General features: G+C 49.2%; 2 protein-coding genes across 2 annotated transcripts; one reads left to right on the plus strand and one right to left on the minus strand.

The window, feature by feature from the left end:
- Positions 1-1,618: 1,618 nt before the first annotated feature.
- Positions 1,619-8,538, minus strand: QPCTL (glutaminyl-peptide cyclotransferase like). Its single transcript, XM_036275935.1, has 7 exons — positions 8,329-8,538; positions 7,536-7,679; positions 6,628-6,909; positions 5,120-5,272; positions 4,919-5,018; positions 4,330-4,446; positions 1,619-2,326 (listed from the first exon to the last, which is right to left on the minus strand). The coding sequence occupies exons 1-7, from the start codon at positions 8,536-8,538 to the stop codon at positions 2,181-2,183; spliced, it is 1,152 nt and encodes a 383-aa protein (XP_036131828.1). The 3' UTR covers positions 1,619-2,180.
- Positions 8,539-9,273: 735 nt separating this feature from the next.
- Positions 9,274-15,976, plus strand: SNRPD2 (small nuclear ribonucleoprotein D2 polypeptide). The gene is made up of 3 exons (XM_036275936.1): positions 9,274-9,361; positions 11,411-11,590; positions 15,707-15,976. Coding segments are annotated over exons 1-3 (357 nt in total). The 5' UTR covers positions 9,274-9,359; the 3' UTR covers positions 15,882-15,976.
- Positions 15,977-20,807: the final 4,831 nt, after the last annotated feature.

The following is a 20,807-nucleotide window of genomic DNA, read 5'->3' on the forward strand; positions in this document are numbered from 1 at the left end:
CAGAATGTGAACTGCGATCCTTCTCATTATCCTCTCATTAGATATCCTGAGTTTCAGACCGTGAATTCTTGAATCTTCTACAGCCTTGAGTTGGCTCAGAAGGCTAAATGCTCACCTTTGCCTTTTTTTTCTTTTTCTTTATTGATTTTAGAGAGAGAGAGAGAGATAGAAACATCAATGAGAGAGAACATAGATTGGCCGCCTCCTGCATGCCCCCCACTGGGGAGCGGGCCCACAACGTGGGCATGTGCCCTGACCGGGAATTGAACCGGCGACCTCTTGGTGCACGGGTTGATGCTCAACCACTGAGCCACGCCAGCCGGGCTCGCCTTTACCTCTTAATAACCCTCCATGCTGGCAGGGATGTAAGGCCGGGTGGCTTGGTTGTCCTCCTGTGCACTGACAGGTGCGTGGTTCCTCCTGGTCAGGGACAGGCCCCAGGTGCAGGCTCAGTCTCTGGTAGGGGGCATGCAGGGGGCAGGCGATCAATGTTACATTCTCACGCGGATATTTCTCTCTTTCCCTCTCCCTCTCTCTAAAAAACAATTATTTATTTATTTTTTTTTTTTTTTTTAATTTTTTGTTCAGGTAGAGTAGGAGGGGGAGAGAGGAACAGAGAGAGAGAGAAACATCGATGTGAAGGGACACATCGAGTGGCTGCCACCCGCACGACTGACCAGAGCCGGGGACAAACTGCAACCGAGGTACATGCCCTTAGCGGGAACCGAACCCGGGTCTCTCGGGACCGCAGGCCGACGCTCTAACCGCTGAGCCAAACCGGCCAGGGCTAAAAAACAATTATTTAAGTCAAAAGCCGCTCTGGCCGTTTTTGCTCAGTGGTTAGAACACCAGCCTGCAGACCAGAGTCTCGGGTTCAATTTCAGTCAGGGGCACGTACCTCGGTTGCACTTCGGTCCCTGGTCCAGGTTGGTTCGTGCAGGAGGCAACCAGTCGATGTCTCTCTCTCTTTCCCTCCCACTCTATCTGAAGATAAATGGAAGAGTATCCTCAGGTGAAGATTAAAAATTGATAAATAAATTTTAAAAAGCCACAAAGCCAGCAGGCACAGAGCCTAGCATAGGACCTCCCTTTTTCCCTCCATTGGTTTTCTTTGGAGTAGGTTTGCTAAGTACCTGGGAAAACACCAAACTATCCTTAAGGACATAACATCCCAAACCTTGCTAACCCTGAGATTTCTAGCCCCTCCCTGGAGTTGTGATTCATTAGGTCTGGGTGGAACCTGGGAGTCTGCACTTTTTAATTAGTACCCCAATTGAGCCGGAAAATTAGGTAGGGTTGGGAAATACTTCCTCAGGCCATCACTGGAGTTGTAGTTAACACCCACCATCTCGCACTCCTGTACCCACAATAAAAGGGACAGGATGGTTTGGTATAACTAGTTTGCAGTTATATGGAAGTCTTACTCCTTCCATAAACATACCAGTGTTTCCCAAAGTATCTTCTGAGGTACCCTAGCTCTGTGAGGTGCTTCACAATAAAAGTTCCATTGGTGAACTACTTGGGGAAACAATGCATTGTCTAGCCCTTGAAAATTCACATTGTGCAATGAAGAAACTCATTTAATGTTGTCTCACCCCACTTCTTTGGTCCCTTTTTTCATGCAACACCTATGATAGTTCTGTAGAATATATTCTGCAGAAACACTAGATTATTGCCCACTGGGTCTGTAGAAGCTGGAGTTCCCAAGTAATGGCTTCCATCTCTTCTGTTCCTTGTTATGAGCACGTGGGAGCTAGTTTTGGACCAGTGCAGTACTAAGGCTGCCACTCTGGAGAACGAACTGCCACAAAATCAGAAGCCACAAAATTCTTTGGGTTAGGTGGTGTTGCTGGTCCACATGCCAGTCCGTGGTGTGCTGACTACAACTGAAAATAGCATCTGGCCCTTGCAAACCTTCAGCCCAGTGTCTCCCACAGAGCAGGGCCCAAGATCTTCTTCCTTTGGCTCTCACCCCACAATGGTCTCTTCCATGTCTTTGAAGAGTGGCAGCTTGAGATAGTCAAAGGAAAGAGAGTCTTCCAATAACAACACAAGCAGAGCCAAAGGTATTAAAAAGGACAAGGCAGCGCACCCGAGGTGGGCCCCGCCTGAGCTCCGCTGGCTCCTGGTGCCCTTGACACATCCCCTGCTGGGCGCTTCTTCCAAGTCAGCCCAGCCAGCTAGAGCCCCAGGTATTCAGCCAGGAACACGGCAAGGATGCGGCTCAGGTTGTGCACCGTGGGTGGGTGCAGGTTGGTCTCGGAGTCCTCAGGCGTGTGCCAGACAGAAGGGAAGGGCGTGGAGATGAGGTGGAGCACCGGGACCCCTGCAGGACAGAGAGAAGACTCGGTCAGGCCCACAGCTGACCCAGAAGCCCAGGCCTCCCCTCGTCCCCCAAAGATACTCTGTTCTGGCATTTCAAGAACTCTGAACAATCACTAAGTGTGTGAGGGTATATGTTAGTTTAAAAACATACCCAGTATGTCTATTGTCTTTAAAACACAAGTTAAGAGAAACTAAAAAACTAAAAACTTAAATGGATTTTGGAAAGACTGGAAGAAGGGACAAATGTCTTTGACCATCCTCACCAGGTGTACCTTATCAGGATCCTTTCTCTTCTTTACTAATAGTTAGCACTTATCTAATACTTGTTCTATTCCAGGCCCTACTCTAAGGCTATACATCACACATACACACCATTTTATCCTTATAATAACCCTTTAAGGTGGGTGCCATGACTACCGCCATTTTACAGATGTGGAAACTGACGCACAGAGGCAGAGAGATTGGCCTAAGGTTCCACCTCTGGTAAACAGCACAGACCATTAAAACCCAGGCCACCTATCTCCAGTCTGTGCTCTTAACCACTGCTCTGCATTGGGTTCCCATCCTCAGAGCTCTTCTCTCTGCGTTTGTCCAGATTTGCTAAATATCGGTCCCCACACTAGATAGGAGGCAGGCAGATTCTGGAGCATCGCTGTGTCCCTGACACCTTGCTCAGTACCTGCCTTGGGAAGTATTTGTTGAGTGAATCAATTAAGAAGGTGTTGTAAGGAATGAATACTTGCTGAATGAGTAAATTAGAGAGTAAAAATTTAGAAAGCAGTTTTTAGTACTCACTACATACCAAGCATGGTGTAAGCAGGCATTTCATGTACCTAATCTCATCCCATCCTCCCAACTTTTTGAATATGAATATACACATAGACATGTTGTTTTAGGTATAAATCTCTTCATTTTCCCAGAAGAAATAGGGGCTCAGAGGCTAAATAACTTGCCTGAGCCTGGCTGTGTTGGCTCAGTGGCTGAGCGTCGGCCTATGCACCATGAGGTGGCCGGTTCGATTCCCGGTCAGGGCACATGGCCAGGTTGTGAGCCAAATCCCCAGTGGGGGGCATGCAGGAGGCAGCCAATGAATGTTCTTTCTCATCAATGTTTCTGTCTCTCTCTCCCTCTCCCTTCCTCTCTGTCTAAAAATAACAAAAACAAAAACCACTAGTAATTTGTCTGAGGTCAACCAGTGTAAGTTGCAGATCCAGGAACCGAGACCAATTCTGAAACTGCGTTCTGAACCCCTCGACCAGCTGTCAACCCTGGCTGTGCATCCGAATCACCTGGCAGTTTTGTAAAAATAACACAGAGGCCCAAGATGGTGGTTCAGTGGGCCTGAAATGTGACTGGGGTTTTTCAAAGCTCCTCGGGATTCTGCTGGGCTGCCAGGGCCTTGAAAGGCAAGAGCTGGAAGAAACTGCAGCCACTGGGGCAACAACAGTAAGAGCTCACGTTTCTCGAATGCATGTTATGTGCCAGGTACCGATCCAAGAAAGGTCTTTACATTTTGTATTAGCACATTCAACCCCCTCGACAAGACAGGAACTGAGCCCTGGCCGTTGTTGCTCAGTGGTTAGAGCGTCAGCCCAGGCACTGAAGGGTTGCGGGTTCAATTCCTGATCAAGGGCATCTACCTGGGTTACAGGTTTGATCCTGGGTCCCTGTCTGGGCGTGTGTGGGAGGCAACCAATTGATCTGTCTCTCTCACATTAATATTTCTCTCTCTCTCTCCCTCTCCCCCTCTCCTGTTCCACCCTCCCCCTTCCACTCTAAAAATCAGTAAAATAATATCCTCAGGTGAGGATTAATCACACACACACAAAAGATGGGAACTGGGACAGGGGTTATTATCCCCATTTTACAGATGAGGAAATCGAGGCACAAAGAGGTTAAACAACTTGCCACCAGTCAGTCCCCCACCCTGGAAAGGGATCAGGGACAGGGCCCATCTGTGGCTCCCTTGGACTCCTGCCACCCACCCCTCCCTTTGGCAAGTACCTCGGCGGAGGAAGGGGATGTGGTCATCTTCCACAGAGCCAGGGGCCTCCCCAGGCTGGAAGTACATCACTTCATAGGGATGAGACTGTAGCAGGTTCAAACGGTGTAGGCGCTTCTCTGGAGGCAGTGGGGATTAGAGGGCAAGGGTCAGCCACCCAAGATCAAAGGTTCCCCAGCTGACAAACCAGAGGAGAGCAGGGGTCTGAAGGTAAAGCACTGGTCATCCCACAGTAAGAAAGAATGTCAGTTACCCCTTCCTGCAGGTGCACCATGTTCTTCTATTCGCATTCCCATCATGCCCACTTTACAGACAGGAAATCGAGGCTCAGAGATGAAGCCACTGGCTCAAGTTCACACAGCTGGTAAGGAGAGCCAGGATTCGATCCCAGGGCTGTCTGACCCCATGCCCCATTTGTAATCACGTCTGCTGTGGGATCTGTTTGTGTCTTGCCCTTTGTGTTAGTGCCTTAGAGAGAGGCTAGGAAGGTGGCGGGAAGGCTGGATGATCCCTCAGAGGACAAGTGCCTGCCCCACCCTGGCCTTCCCACCCGCATCCCAGGCTGGAGCCTGCCTCCACCATCACCCTTACCGATGCTCCTCAGCCGATGGAACCAGCGGACTGTGCTAGGGAAGTGACTGTAGAAGGTCGGATAGGGGGCTCCCAGGAGATCAAGAAGCATAAAGAGCTCCTAGGGAGAGAGGCCAGGACTGGAGAGACCAGGTGGGATGCTGCCAACCTTGCCTCACCCCCTCCCTCCCTCACCGGAACCCAGTGGGGCCCTGGTCTTACAATAGCATGGATCCTGGTGGGGCCGGGACTGTGGGGTGAAGACTCCATGAGCTGGGCCAGGTGCCGGGAGCCATAGAGGGAGTCCTTGGGTCCCCATTCCTTCAGTGCCTCTTCACCGTCCAAGAAGAGCAGCTGCAGGGTCACTGGGGCTGCCTGTGGGAGCTGGTGCTCAGTGCCACCCCTGACCTGAACCCACCCCCATTTCCTGCCCGCTTGCAGAGTTAAACGGGACAAACTAGGTCTCCTCACTCACAGAGCAAGACTCTGAGCCAGACTGCCTGGGTTCAAATCCTGCCTCAGCTACTTCCTGGCCGAGCAGTCATGGGTAAGTTACTAACTTCTCAAAGCATTAGTTTCCTCATATAGAAATGGGGTTGATAACAGTTTTTTTTGTAGGGTAGGATTCGAACACAGGTCCTAGAAGAGTGACTGGCATATAGTAACTAAAGGGTTAGCTCTGATTATTATCATTATTCCTGTAGCCCGTTTAGCAAAAGGGACCCACAAATGAATAATTATACAGTGAAATGCAGTTGGGACAAATGCTTCCAAGAACTATAGGGTCCTGAAGAGCACAGGAAGGCGGTGGGGAAATAACTTGGCCTGGGGAGCATGTTAGGTCTGTTGGAAAGGGATGTGTGTACTGAGGGTAAGTGGGAGCTGGCCTGGCAAAATGGAGTGGAGGGAAGAGTGTTCCCAGGCAAGGAAGCAATATAGAGCAGGGCTGGGCCAGAGAGGATTTGAGAAGAGGCCTGAGGGGTCAGCAAGGGCCAGGGAGCTTGGGTTTTGGGACACTGGGGTTTAAGGCATGGGAGGGGGGTCTAAGCAGGGGAGGAACATGAGGAAATTTGTGTTTTCATTCATTCATTCATTGCATTCATTTTAATTAATATCCTACTTCATTCCAGGTAATTTTCTGGGCCCAGGGAATAGAGCAGGAAAAAAAGCAGCCAAGTCCCTGTCTAGATGGAGCTTATTTCAGTTGTGGAGACACACAGACAAATCAACATAAGCACCACAAATCATGGGATAGTGACAGCATGGTTGGGAAGGCCTTGTTGAGGAGGTAACATCGGAATGGACACCTGAATGAAGGATGGGAGCCAGCTAGGAAGATATCTGAGAAAAGCACATTCTGGGCAGAGCAAACAGCAAGTGCAAATGCCCTGAGGTGGAAGTGAATCTTGTGATTGGAGGTACACAAGGCAGTAGGTAGCTAGTGTGGAGTGAGCTGGGGGCAAGGGATGGCAGATGAGACCAGAGAGGAAACAGGGCACACCTCATGGGCCACTGTAAGAACTCTGGCTTATGCATGGAATGAAGTAGGAGCCACAGGAGAGTTTGGGGCAGAGGAGGGACAGGATCTGATATTCAGGAGGTGGAAAGATCTCTGTGGCTTTGTATATGTAGTAAAGGCAGGAAGCCAAGTCCAGGGAAGGGAGAATGGTGGCTTCAACCAAGGAAAATACAGGCCCTGCTCTCCACCCCTACCCTACCCCACTCCTCACCTGATCCTTGGCTCTACTCAGTTCTTGGTCGAGGGCCTGGGCCAGCTCCAATAGCAGGGCACAAGGCACAGCTGAATCTGTGGCCCCCACAAATGGGGCCGACTCAGATGGGAAGAGCTTCGAGTCATAATGGCAGGCAAGGGTGAGGTGACGGGCAGCTCCCGGGTCCAGTGTGGCCACCACATTGGCAAAGTCCAGTGGCCCCAGGGGCGTTGAGGCCGTGAAGGGATCCAGCTCCACATGCCAGCCTGCTGTCAGGGTCCGCAAAGTGGCCTCCAGGAACTAGTGGCAAGAGAGAGGTGGGAGGGTGGGTGGGGGTACTGGGGAGGACACAAAGAAAAGGGCCACGTGATCTGAGCCAGGCAGAACAATAGGGTTGACTCAAGTCCCACTTTGGTTTGGTCATTCCTCTGACACACTTCTGAGTACCTACTAAGTGCCAGGTGTGGAATGACCCCACTCTTACGCCAGACTAATCACAGCTCACTCCTCAGGAGCACTCACTATGTGCCAAGCCCTGCTCTAGGAACTCTATTGGGTAGGGACCATCAGTGGTTCAATTCGAAGACGAGGAAACTGAGGCACAGAGACCTTAGGAAACTACTCCAAGGTCACACTCCAAGTAGCTGAAGTGAGATTTGAAGTCAAGCATATTCAAATGCTTTCTGGGAGGTAATATAGGGATGTTACAGCACCAGCTCTGGAGCCAATCCGTTTGGATTAAAATCCTAGGCACACCATTTATTAGCTGTGGGATTTGGGCAAAATGCCCAACTGTTCTGGGCCTCAGCTTCCCCATCTGCATAATGAAGATCCCACTGGTGCCCACTTCATAGGGCTGTTTCTTGTGCAGAATGCTTATTTCCCATTCCCTGGTGGTCTGAGGGGTCAGGTGCGGAACCCTTTACCTTTCTGACTTGGAGATTGCCCGGGCTACCCGGCGTCCGCACAACCAGCTGGGGGCGCAGATAAGTGTTCCAGAGACGCTGTGGATCCAGCTGACCCACCACCCTTCGCATTCGAGCTTCGGGGAGGCTCGCGATCAACGGGCCCTTGGGTGGGGAAGAGAGCAGAGCGTGAGTTCACCTTCCATTCTGACCCTACAGGGGCGCCGTCGCCCCTAAGAAGCCCGGATTCCTTTTCCTAATCGCGGCTTTCAGCATCAGAGGTTTCTAGGATAATTCTTAGACACAGGAAAAGTCCCTCCCAACTGGTCCAGCCCACCCCAATCCTGACAGGGAAACCAGAGAGACTCAAACAGTTGACTTTTGGATTAGAACCCAGAAATCCCAGTTTCACTACTCCAGCGAGTGGTTCTCTACCTTCTTAATGCCGCGACCCTTTAATACAGTTCCTCACGTTGTGGTGATCCCCAACCATAAAATTATTTTCGTTGCTACTTCATAACTGTAGTTTTGCTACTGTTATGTCTTAGGCGACCCTTGTAAAGGGTCGTTGGACCCCCGAAGGGGTCGCGACCCACAGGTTGAGAACCGCTGCTCCAGACCCTTCGTCTTAAAGGGGAGCCACTGTTAGAGAACAAGCCCGAAGCCTCATTCCATTAACAAGCGGCATGCGTGCTAAAGACCACAACAGCGGCACCTGGGGCTAAGGCCATATGATAAAGTCACGTCCACCCAAAACCTTAGGTAAGGGGAAGCGAGGAATGAGGGCCTCTGCAGTGCCCCCGCCGAGCCTCACCCGCAGCTCCCGGCCCGGCGGCAGCTCCTCAGTCTGGCGCTGCCAGCAGCTCCAGATGATGTAGAACACCGAGGCCACGGCCAGCGCCAGCAGCAGCAGCGGCAGCAGCTGCGCCCGCGGTAGCAGGCGGCGACTGGGCGGTGAGGGTGGCTGCAAGAAGCCGCGTTCCCCGAGCCGTAGCCGGGGCCGTCCACGGCTGCCGGAACGCATGGCCGCTTTGCCCAAAAACCTGTCGGGGACCTGGGAACGAATGTAGGCCCAGCCAAGTCCCACCCCATGGAATCACCGGACCAATGAACAACAAGAGCGGCTGCACCATCCTGCCCTCCCGCGAGCAGTGAAGCCAATAGGGACTCTCGTTCTGAGGACACGCCTCCCGGTCCCCCTGAGGCTTAGGTGACGGTTCCTCTGAGACTCGCACAACCCAAAAGGGAGCGCGGAAGGGGTTGGCTCTGCCTCAGCTTTGGAGGGAAAGCCAATGAGAAGCGTTTGATCGTGGAAAATAGTCGACCTCCCGGGCGTAGATCTACGCCCCTTCCGGATGTAGGCAAAGGATTGGTTTTTCCGAAGTCGGAAAGATCAATAGACACGTAAACGAACCGCCCCCCAAGGGGCGGAGTCTATCCCTGAATCTGAGGAGCGGATTGGCTTCTTGGAGGCCGCGCCCCCGAGGGGAGGGCCGGCGGGTGCTTGGAATTGGCTTGTCCTTTCCCTCCTGCCACCTGTGCCGTTCTACGAAATGGTTTCAGTTGGACCCGCTTTCTTTTTCTCTCCATTGTCGTGACTATGAAACCCATATGGTCCTGAAATGACCTTGAACCACTAAGCAAGGCTTTTACTCCAACGCCGCGCAGGGCTGGCGGGCTCACTATGGCAACAGGCCACACCCGCACCTACTGGTTGAGTTTGCGCAGGCGCCCACGGAAGTAGGCAGCCGGAAGGGGAAGTCCCGCCTTTCTCGCGCTTTCTCTTCAGAGGCGGACGCAACGCGGCGGAGACAGGAAGGTCTTGAGAGCGCAGCTACCACCACCATGTGAGGCCCGCGAGGCTTAAACGGCGGGAGTGGGTGGAGGGTGTAAATTTGTCCACTTACCAGTGGAAGGGGGTGGGTAGAGAGGAGACAGAGATTTTAGGGGTCAAGTGGGGTGCTTTTCTCCTCTTGAGTTTGAGAACGCGCGTGGGGCTTTTCACGGCTCCTGAATTCGGGGGATGGAACAGCTTTGTCAGACAACGGGCTGGCGGCCTTCCCAAATAATTAGTCTTATTGAAATAAATTTTAAGTGGAAGCGATTTTACGAATTAAGAACCTGGGAGAGGAAAGTGCGGGATTTTAGGAATAACGATTTGGGGTGAGAGACTATCCGGATAATTTGAGCTGGAGACGGTTGGCTTTTTTACCTAATTCACGACGTTTCCGGATAATGAATGAGACATGGGAATGATTTTACTTATTTACCCATTAAGCAATGACTTATTAAATGCACATGTATCAGACACTGCTTTACATCCCTGGGATATATATGTGAATACCCCTCCTGGAGAAAAGTCCTCTGCTGCAGCTTACGGGGCGGGAAGAGGCAGGTGGTTAATGTAATGATAATAAACAGGTAAAGTATATGGTGTGTTAGGTGCCCAGGGCTATGAATAAAGAAACGAGAGAGCAGCCCTGGCCGGTTTAGCTCAGCAGTTAGAGTGTGGGCCCACAGACCAAGAAGTCACGGGTTCGATTCCCGGTCAAGGGCACATACCTGGTTTCAGGTTCCATCCCCAGCCCATTTCAGGGTCCTGTGGGAGGCAACCAATGAATGTCTGTCTCTCTCTCTCTCTCTCTCTCTCTCTCTCCCTCTCCCTCCCTCCCTCCCTCCCTCCCCACTTCTCTTTTTCTCCTCCCCACTTATCTTTAAAAAAAAAAAAAAAATCAATGGAAAAATATCCTGGGGTGGGGATTTTATTTTATCTTTCCTGCAAACCTACCAGTTTGCGTATGTACACGCACTTGACCAGGGTTGGGCTGAGGATTTTTTTTTATCCTCATCAGACAGAGTTGGAGGGAGAGAGAGAGAAACATTGATGTGAGAGACACATCGACTGGTTGCCACCCACATGACCCCAACTGGGAAGGAACCGTAACCAAGGTATGTGTCCTTGGCTGGAATTGAACCCAGGGCACTTGGGTCCGAGACCCAACGCTCTAACCGTAAAGCCAAACCAGCCAGGTCAGGATTTTGTAAAAAGAAAACGAGAGCAGAGTAAGGACAATGATTGATGTCAGTTTTGAGAGACAGTAACTTAACAACTAGCACAGGACACATTGAGAGGGAAACATTTAAGCAGAAGACCTGAAGAAAGTGGGAGAACAAACCACAGAGATACCTGGGGAAGCATTCAGTCAGAGGGAAAAGCAAATGCAGAATCCCAAAATGAAAGTTCTCCTAATATCTTAACCACCCAAGAGGCCACTGTGGCTGGAACAGAGTGACAGAGGGGGTTAGGTGCAGAACATGGTAAAAACTTCAGATTTTGCTTTTTACACTGCAGTGGGAGCCAAGGGAGGGTTTTGAAGAGTGAGATGATATGATTTGGGTCTTGGCATAACCTCTGGGACTACTCTGTGGAGAACACTGCCAGGAAGCATGGGTGGAGATAGGGAGATGAGTAAGACTCTAGGGGAGAAATGATGGAGGTTCAGGTCGTGGTAAGAGATGGTTGGAGTCTGGATGTATTTTAGAGGCAGATGACAGGATTTGTTGACAGATTGAATGTAGGATGTGAAAGGAAGAATAGAGTCAAGTTGACATCAGAGTTTTTGCTCAAAGACCTGGGAGGATGGCGTTACCATTGATGGAGATGAGGAAGGCTGTGGATAAGAGTAAGTTGAGGTGGTTGAGCATTGTGGAGCTCAACATAGGATGTGCAAGATTAGAAATCTGTTCGGCATCCAAATGGTGATGCCAAGCGAGGACTGAGTGGGGGGGTGGGTGTGTTGGGGAAAGGTTGGAAGGAAACTCGAGTACAAGGCCATGACCACCCATGCTCCAACTCTGAGCTTACTCACCTATGGGTTTCCTACTTGCCCACTCAGGAGCCTCCTCAATAAACCCAAGAGTGAGATGACCCCGGAGGAGCTGCAGAAGCGTGAGGAGGAAGAGTTCAACACCGGCCCACTCTCTGTGCTCACGCAGTCTGTCAAGAACAACACCCAGGTGCTCATCAACTGTCGCAACAACAAGAAGCTCCTGGGCCGTGTGAAGGCTTTTGACAGGTGACAGCTTTTTGACAGGATCTTGGGAAGGGTTCCGTCCAGGCCTAGAAAAGCAGTCCCAGCTGGAGTCTGAGGAGGTTGAATACCAGGTTTCTCAGAAACTGGGAGAGTAAGCACCTTAAAACCCAAGGTGTGACTATCTCCAGCTGTGCAGTACAGTGGTTATGGGCATCTACTTAGGAGCCAGTTCTCATGGGTTCATGTCCCAACTCTGCCTCTTAGCAGCCATGTGACCTTTGGCAAGTGACCGTCTTCTGTACAGTGGCCGTAATGGTGGTTGCAAAGATTCAACGGCTTAATACATGTAAAGTGTAGTAAGTCACTAGAAGCACATCATCTGGCATGTAGGCTGTTCTCCTCAATCTAGTTATTACATAATTAGAGTATACACTGTAACAGGTTCTGGTTTAGGCTCTGGGGACAGCAGTGACTAAATCAAACTTGGTTCCTGAACTCAAGGAGCTTGTTATAGGTAAGGAGGCCTACGGGAAGTGATAAGTTCAACGGAGAAAAGTAAAGCCAGGTAAGAATATGGCGTACTGGGAATGGGGTGCTGTCTTATCTGGGTAATCAGAGAGGCCCCATCTGAAGAAGCAGTGGTATGCAGACCTGAATAAAATGAGCTAGCAAGCTAGGGTCTGAGTGTTTCAGCCACAGAGAACGCAAGTGATTCTTCTCTCTGGGCTTTGGTTTCCTTATCATGATGCCCCTTGTAGAACAGTGGTGAGAACTAAATGAATCAATGTATGAAAAGCACCTGACTCAGTACTTAACACATGATAAATGCTCAGTAAACATAGAAGCTGTAATTTTTAGCTGGCATTTGGAAAGTGCTTTCCTCACAGTAGTGTGCTGAGGCTTAGTTCTGGAACATTTTGGCCACTAGCTATTATGTGACCACAAACAAGCCTTTCCCTCTGAGCATCACTTTCCTCTTGAGTAAAATGAGAATGTGAAAAACAGGAAGTGCTGAGCACAGGGAAGCAGATAGACCTGGATTCTAACCCAGGCTCTGCCACTTCCAAAATGTGTGACCTGGGTTGAGTCACATCATCCCACTGTTCAGTTTCCTACTGGAGAAGTGGGAGGTCACACTGCTGTTTGCCTCCTGGGGTGGCTTAATGCTTAGAGTGCTTAGAAGAGGCCTGGGCATGTGGTAGGTGCTCAGTAGGTGGTGGTGTGTATATATGTATTCAATTTTATTATTTTTTCTTTTAAGTTGACTCTACTTTTTCTCTAGTTCCTTCTCTGTCCCCATATCAACCTCCTACCTTTCCGCCCTAGTGTGTATCCTGCCATGTTTGACTCAGGGAATTCTTTGGTGTTGATTACAAGTTTATTGAAATATAATTGATCTCTCATAATATCATAAAATCAATTGTTTTTATGCCCGGCTGATGTGGCTCAGTGAATTGAGCATCAGTCCCATGGACTGAGAGGTCATGGTTCAATTCCTGGTCAGGGCACATGCCTGGGTTGTGGGCTCGATCCTCAGTAGGGGGCGTGTAGGAGGCAGTCGATCAATGTATCTCTCTCACATTAATGTTTTTTGGGTTTTTTTTCTTAGTGAGGGAGAGAGAGATAGAAACATCTATGAGAGAACATCGATTGGCCGCCTCCTGCATGGCCTCCACTGGGGATTGGGCCCACAACCTGGGCATGTGTCCTGACCAGGAATCAAACTGGTGACCTCTCAGTGCGTGGGTAGACTCTCAAGCACTGAGTCACACAGGCCGGACTTACATTGATGTTTCTTTCTCTCTCTCCCTTCCTGTCTCTAAAAAAACCAATAAATAACAACAACAAAATCAGTTGTTTTAAAAACAGTGTTCCCTGTGCTCTTGTGCATCTTGTTTTTCACATGTATCAGTGATCTGAGGACATTGCTGTAAGTCAGCTAGGACATTTTCAACTGCCTTGTTTATTTACTTAATTATGTTGCTTTCTTGCCCTGGCCAGTTTTGCTCAGTGGTTAGAGCTTTGGACCAGCGAGTCCCAGGTTCGGTTCCCGCTAGGGGCGCTTACCTCGGTTGCAGTTTGTCCCCAGCCCCTTGTGGTCATGTGGGTGGCAACCACTCGATGTGTCTTTCACATCAATGTATTTCTCTCTCCCTTCCCGTTCTATCTGAAGATAAATGCAAAAGACTGTCTTCAGGTGAGGATTAAAAAAAAAATTGTGTTGCTTTTTTGAGTGAATGGTGCGTGTATTGATACAAAATTTGAAAGATACAAATGGCACCCAATGAATGGCAAGTATCCTACCCCCTCTGTCCCCCAGTAGCGGTACTCAGGGACCCCCACCACAGCTAATTTCTGAGGTCTCTTCTGGAATACTATTGGAATATAACATCAGACATAAAAATATGGAGGAGGAGGGTGCTTTTTAGTTTATTTTTAAATCACTGCCAGGGGCACAGCACAAAGTTGTGACCTTGGCTTTTTCACTTAACAGTTCAATGAAAAGTTTCCATCCATCTTGTCCCTTGGGTCACTCCACTGCCACCAATCTCTAGGGGTCTTCCTAGGATTCTGAAATTTACAAGCAAGTAGGTGGTAGGCTTCTCCTACCCCACTCCCTTTTTTTCCTACAAAAGATAACTTTTCATGAATGCTCTTTCTTTTGCTTTTCTCTTTTTCATTCAACAGGATGTCCTGGAGTTTATTCCATAGCAAGGCACTGAGCTTCCTCTTTCTTTTTTTTTGAAAGATTTTTTTTTATTGACTTTCAGAGAGAGAGCAAAACATCAGTCCGTTGCCTCCTGCACACACCCCCACCGGGGATAGAGACCCTGCACCCTGGGCATGTGCCCTGACAGGGAATCAGACCAGCAACCTTTCAGTACATGGGGGCAATGCCCAACCAACTGAGCCACACCAGCCTTCTCATTCCTAATTTTTAAAATTTTTTCTCACCATTTGGGGGTGTTTCTATATATTCTCTGTCCCTTCATTTTGTTTTAGTTTTTCTTCATATCAATTGTCACCTGACAGCATATTGCAGGTGCAGGTCTAGCTATTACCGTGCTTAGCATCCTCCCCTCACTACCTGCCCCATGAGGGCAGGCATGTTGTCTGTCTTATTCATTGTAAGCGTGTGTTGAGTGAGCTGATCCATACTATCTTCACACGTGCCCACCCAGCACCTGAGGACAGGGAGAAAGCAGGGGGAGTGGAGGCTCATGTGCCACCTCGGGCCCCCGAGGCCACGGTTCTCCAGAGAAGTGGCTCCTTTGCTGATGCCTCCAGAAGTCGTGGGAGTTAAAAAACACAAGCAGAACCATTTTGTTTGTCTTCGCTCAGTGCCAGGCCCTGTTCTAAGTACTTTACAAGAATGCTGTGTTGCCCTGGCCAGTTTGGCTTAGCAGTTAGAGCATCGGCCTGTGGTCCAGAGGGACCCGGGTTCGGTTCCTGCTAAGGGCATGTACCTCGATTGCAGTTTGTCCCCAACCCTGGTTGAGTCATGCGGGTGGCAACCACTCGATGTGTCCCTTTCACGTTGATGGTTCTCTCTCTCTCTCTCTCTCTCTCTCTCTCTCTCTCTTCCTCTCTCTCCCTCTCTCTCCCTCCCACTCCATCTGAACAAAAAATGAAAAAAATGTCCTCGGGTGAGGATAAAAATAAAAAAATGCTGTGTTGCCCTGGCCAGTTTGGCTCAGCAGTTAGAGTGGCGGCCCGCGGACCAGAGAGGCCCGGGTTCAGTTCCCCGCTAAGGGCATGTACCTTGGTTGCAGTTTGTCCCTGGCCCCAGCTGGGATTGTGTGGGTGGCAGCCAGTCAGTGTGTCTCTCTCACGTAGATGTTTCTCTCTCTCTCTCCCTCCTTCTCCCTTCCTGCTCTATCTGAAGATAAATGCAAAAATATCCTTGGGTGAGGATAAAAAAAAAAAATGCTGTGTTGATTCATTTAGTCTTCACAACAGCGCTATGAGGTGGGCCCCATGAATGGTCTTCGTTTTAGAGAGGAGGAAAAAGGTGGCGTAAAGGGATGGAGTCCTCTGCCCCAACCTCTACCTGAGGCCTTGCAGTGCTGCTGGAGGGGGAGGCAGCATCTCAAAAGGAGGGCCGGTCAGAAGGTTGCCCCTCATACCTGGTGTCTTCCCAATTCCTGTCCCCACCAGGCACTGCAACATGGTGCTGGAGAATGTGAAGGAGATGTGGACCGAAGTCCCCAAGAGCGGCAAGGGCAAGAAGAAGTCTAAGCCAGTCAACAAGGACCGCTACATCTCCAAGATGTTCCTGCGTGGGGATTCGGTCATTGTGGTCCTGCGGAACCCACTCATCGCTGGCAAGTAGGGGCTTCCTCCCTGCTGTCAAAACTTACTTTCCAGTCCTGCAAAGGACCGGCCCTTTGGCATGAGAACAATAAATTCCTGTGTTTTTTCTAGTGGCATCTGTCTGTTCCTAGGGCCTTGTGAGTGGTGCAGACTTGGGGAGGGAGACAGCTGGGCATGGGGCCAGGCACTGGGAACAGGACCTCTCTGAGCAGGTGAAGAGGCCCTATCTCTGTCCCTTCCATGCCTCAGTTTCCCCATCTGTGAAGTGAATCGGTTGGACAGAGGAAGCTTTCGCTCTTTCCTATTGTAATCTTTTCTAGCTTCTCATCTCTCCTTTCTCTCTGCCTCTCAGTGAGTCAACCTTGCTCAAAAGTTTGTCTATTTTCTTACTGTTCAGTCAGGGAAATATTCTCTAATGACTTCCTCTGTGTCCAGCTTTGTTTCGCAATCCTGGGAACAAACACATCAGTGCCTCGGACAGCCCCCCCAACCTGCTGGGTGGCTCAGTTGGTTAGAGCATCGTCCCGGTATGCCAGGGTTGCAGGTTCAATCCCCAAGTCAAGTCACATACAAGAATCAACCAGTGAATGCATAAATGAGTGGAGCAACAAATCGATGTTTCACTCTCTGCCCTCCCTCTCTCTATTTCCCCCTTCCTCTCTCTCTCAAATCAATAAGTAAAAATTTTTTTTAAAAGTCCAATAACATCAAGTGATGGGTTCCAGGTGTCTACCTTTCCCTGGCCACTCACTCACTATTTCATGCTTTCTCTCTTGATGTTTCTCAGTCTCAAAAAAATCAATAAATTAAAAAAATAACTAACTCAGCCGGTATGGCTCAGTGGATCGCACATGGTCCTGTGGATAGAGAGGTCCTGGTTCAGTTCCCAGTCAGGGGACATGCATGAGGCAGCCTGTCAATGTTTCTCTCTTATGTCAATGTTTCTATTTCTCCCTCTTTCTCTAAAAAAGTCAATAAAAACATGTTTAAAAAATATATATATATCTATAAGAAAAAATAAAGTCTTCAGTACCAAAGTACTGATGGCAATTATGCTGTCGCCTGCTGAGCTGTTAGGGTGCCAGCTCAGAGCAGGCACTTATTTATTACCTCCATTTCCCAGGGACACCCAGCCAGGAAGTTGTTTGCTCTAATTCAAACCCACCTTGCTCCTGAGCCTGTGGCTTCTCCCCTGAGCTCTGCTGTCCCTCACATTACAACTTAATTACCATTGAGGGAAATTCTCTGACAAACGCAGGAAGGTAGAGATGAGGAAGGAGGGCCTTACTTATTGGGGGATTAGGGGACACCTCTGTTTTCCTCTGATGTACACACATCACACTCTCCCCCATTGAAATTGCTGTGTTCTGTCTCTGCCTGCATCTGTCTCTGTTCCCAAATAGGGCCTAATGCCAGTGGTTCAGGAGTTCGCAGGCCTGAAGTTGGTCAGTGACTGACACTGAGCTGTGGAACACAGCCTGAGTTACCCTGTGAGCTGATTAGTGGCTGAGCTGGGGATCTGTAGCTGGAGAGGACCTGACATGCACAGAGAAGCGCTGTGGGGTTAAAGGCACACATTTGCTGTGCGGTGTAATCAGTAGATACTGGAGCCATCCCATTTTACAGATGAGACAGCTGAGGCCCAGAGGGTAATGACTTGCCCATGGTCACTCGGGAAATAATGGAGCTGTGTTCAAACTCGGAGCCAGACCTTCATGAGCCATCTATTGTCGGGGAGCAGGACAGAGCCACAGTGTCCTGATCTATAAAGTGGGAGCAGTGGTGCCCTGACTAGTGTGGCTCAGTTGGTTGGAACATCATCCCATACACTGAAAAGGGGCTGATTTGATTACAGTTCAGGGTTGTGAGTTTGATCCCCAGTTGGGGTATGTATGGGAGGCAACCAATCGATGTTTCTCCTCCTTTCCTCTCTAAATCAACAAAATCATATCCTTAAAAAATAGAAAAGTGGGGGCTGTGGTGATGCCCAGGAGACTTCCTTGGGGATTTGGTTCTTTTGCAGGAGTAAGGACAGCACAAGCTCTTGAGTCCCAGTCTTGTGTTCAAATCTTTCCCACCTCCCCCTGGTTGTTGACTCGTCCCTCTTGGGGATGGGACTTGTTTATTCTGCCTTTCAGGGTGGCAGCAAGGTTTCAACCCTGCATCCTGCTTGGCATCAATCTGAATTTCTGTCCACCTGTTCACCCACCTTGCTGCCCAAATGGTTCCTAATCACCTCTTTTTCAGTGGTGAAAGCAAAAGCAGAGGCCGCAGGAATAGCACTAGGCACATGGACCAAGCATTTACCATCCATCATGTACCAGGTAGTATTGTAATAACTCATCGGGCCCGGCCAGTGTGGCTCAGTGGTTGAGCGTCATGCCGTGCACCAGGAGGTTGCCTGTTCCGTTCCTGGTCGGGGCACATGCCCAGGTTGTGGGCCCAATGCCCAGTGTGGGACATGCAGGAGGTGGCCAGTCAATGTTCTCTCTCATCGATGTTTCTATCTCTCCCTCTCCCTTCCTCTCTCTCTAAAATCAATGAAGAGGGAAAAAATTTAAAAAAAAAAAAAAAATGATCGGAAACTCAGGCAAGGTACCATTGTTATACCCATTTTTCAGAAGTGGGAAATTTTCCCCGAGTCACACGGCTTAAAAGTAGCCAAACTAAGATTTGAACCAGGCTGTTTTTTGTTTGTTTTGCTAAAATGGCAAGATTTGTATTATGTATATATTTTTCCACAATAAAAAACATGGTTGAAAAAGGAAGGGGTTGGGAGTGGGGAAGAGGGGGTCAATGGGGGAAAATGGGGGACATCTGTAATACTTTCAACAATAAAAAAAGTAAATAAAAAACATGGTTGTAATATATATAAATAACATTGGCTGACGCCATTTTGGACTCAGCCTGTCTGCTTTACAGATGTCCTGAATAAAATTCTGTTCAGAAAAATAAAGGATAATATATATGTTCTTCCACAGCTAAGCACTTAATAACCAAACAATCAAACACTTGATTTTAAGACTTGAGGTTCATTTATGCTTGTAGCTTTACTCCTAATACTACCTTTCTAGAGAAACAACCCTCAGAAAGTGCACATACCAACACACGTACATACATGTGAAATTTTAATTGTACACATTGCAGATAGTTAAGCATCAGGAGATCACATGAACATTCCCAATTGGGGCTTCTCTTAGGCAGGGGCACAGTGGCAGCACGGTGTCCATGTTGATGTCTATGTTACGGTGACACGTAGCTGAAGGTGAGCAGTGCTTCCCTCCAGGGGGTATGTGGCCACCACAGGCTCCCAGCCATGCAGCCCATCTTAGACATTTCCCTTTATGGCCTGGCCGAAAAGATTTCTCTCTCTCTCTCACTCACCAGAAAACAAAACAACTGTTTTTCATGCTTTATTCACAAGAACCCTGCCTTAGGACCCCAGGCCTCCCAGAACCCACAAGGGAGGCCCAGTAGGGTCACTTCATGCTTAAAGAACTCGAGTTTATCTGTCTAGGGAGCTGGAGACCCAAGGAAAAGAATTGACAACACCCAGGTACTAACTGAATCTGTGTATCTGCGAGGAGGAAGGATTCGAAGTAAGAGTCTTGTATGTGTGCAGGTGGTCCAGCTCTTGGCTTCCCCCAATTCTCCCAGTGCCCAGGGGCCACACTCCCCAGCTAGCAGTGGTCCTGGCCTCTCTGGATGCAAGGTTTCAGCTGAGACCTGCCCTAAATTGCCCATGTTTGTATCTATACAGAATCCTCCTCTCTGGACCCCAGTGGGCTCACACTTCTGTCTCCAACTCAAACCTCTCCAATGAGTTCCAGACCTTTAGTTCCAACTTAACATGTCCAAAGAGCACTCTTGGTTCCCCCCATCATGAATGTAATCTCCCTCTCTTGTCTCTCTCCAGGGTCTCAAACCTACGAGTCTTCCTGGGCTTCTCTCCTTGCTGAACTTTCTCATACAATCCATTGCCAAATCCTCTGTTCTACCTTTAAAATAGCTCCAGAGTCCAACTGCTTCACACTCCTCCATGGTTACCACCCTGGTTCAGCCACCATCACCTCCCCACCTGCAGTCCTCTCACTGGGCTCCCACCTTCCACCTCTGCCCCTGATAATGCGTTCCTCTACAGGGCAGACAGAAGGCTCTGTTTAAAATATTAGCCCATGAACCCAGCTGGTGTGGCTCAGTGGTTGAGTGTCAACCTGTGCACCAAGAGGTTGCCGGTTCGATTCCTGGTCAGGTCACATGCCCAGGTTGTGGGCCAAATCCCCAGTGAGGGGCATGCAGGAGGAGGCCAGTCAATGTTCTCTCTCATCAGTGTTTCTATCTCTCCCTCTCCCTTCCTCTCTAAAATCAATAAGGAAAAGAAAATTTTTTGTTTTTAATTAGCCCATAAGCCCTGGCCAAGGTAGCTCAGTTGATTAGAGCATTGTCCCAATACACCAACGTTGTGAGTTTGATTCTGTCAAGTTACATACAAGAAGCAACCAATGAATAATGCATAAGTAAGCGGAACAACGAATCGATGTTTCTCTCTCTTTCAAATCAATACATTAAAAACACAGGTTAGCTTATGAGATGCTCCTACATTCTTATTTTCAATGCACCTGGAATAAAAACCCCAACTCTACCCCTGCCCACTTCTCTCTCCATTTATTGACTCTGACCCAGCCCAGCTCCAGTTCCTTTTGCCTAGAATCTTGCCTGCCAGTTCTTCCCAAAGCTGTCTCCTTCACTTCTTATAGATATGGCTTAAATGTCACCTCCGCAGAGATGCCCTCCCGGTCCACTCTAGGCCCCTTTCTAATTTTTCTCTATAAGCCACTTGTCTTCACAGTGTGTGCCCCCCCCTCCCACTCAACTGAACTCTAGGAGAACAGGGGCTTTGTTTCTGTTTCTCCCTCCTACCCCCATTTCTCCAGCTCTCTCCACA

This window comes from Molossus molossus, unplaced genomic scaffold (genome assembly GCF_014108415.1).
Source record: "Molossus molossus isolate mMolMol1 unplaced genomic scaffold, mMolMol1.p scaffold_m16_p_21, whole genome shotgun sequence".
NCBI lineage: Eukaryota > Metazoa > Chordata > Mammalia > Chiroptera > Molossidae > Molossus > Molossus molossus.

Bases quoted from the DNA above. Each gene is read 5' to 3' on its own strand.
- QPCTL (XM_036275935.1), bottom strand. From the start codon at position 8,538: ATGCGTTCCGGCAGCCGTGGACGGCCCCGGCTACGGCTCGGGGAACGC. The intron at 6,910-7,535 runs GTAAAGGGTTCC...TCTTGCCACTAG, and splicing joins GCAATCTCCAAGTCAGAAAG to TTCCTGGAGGCCACTTTGCG. The intron at 2,327-4,329 runs GTACTTGCCAAA...TCTGTCCTGCAG, and splicing joins CATCCCCTTCCTCCGCCGAG to GGGTCCCGGTGCTCCACCTC.
- SNRPD2 (XM_036275936.1), top strand. The intron at 11,591-15,706 runs GTGACAGCTTTT...TGTCCCCACCAG, and splicing joins CGTGTGAAGGCTTTTGACAG to GCACTGCAACATGGTGCTGG.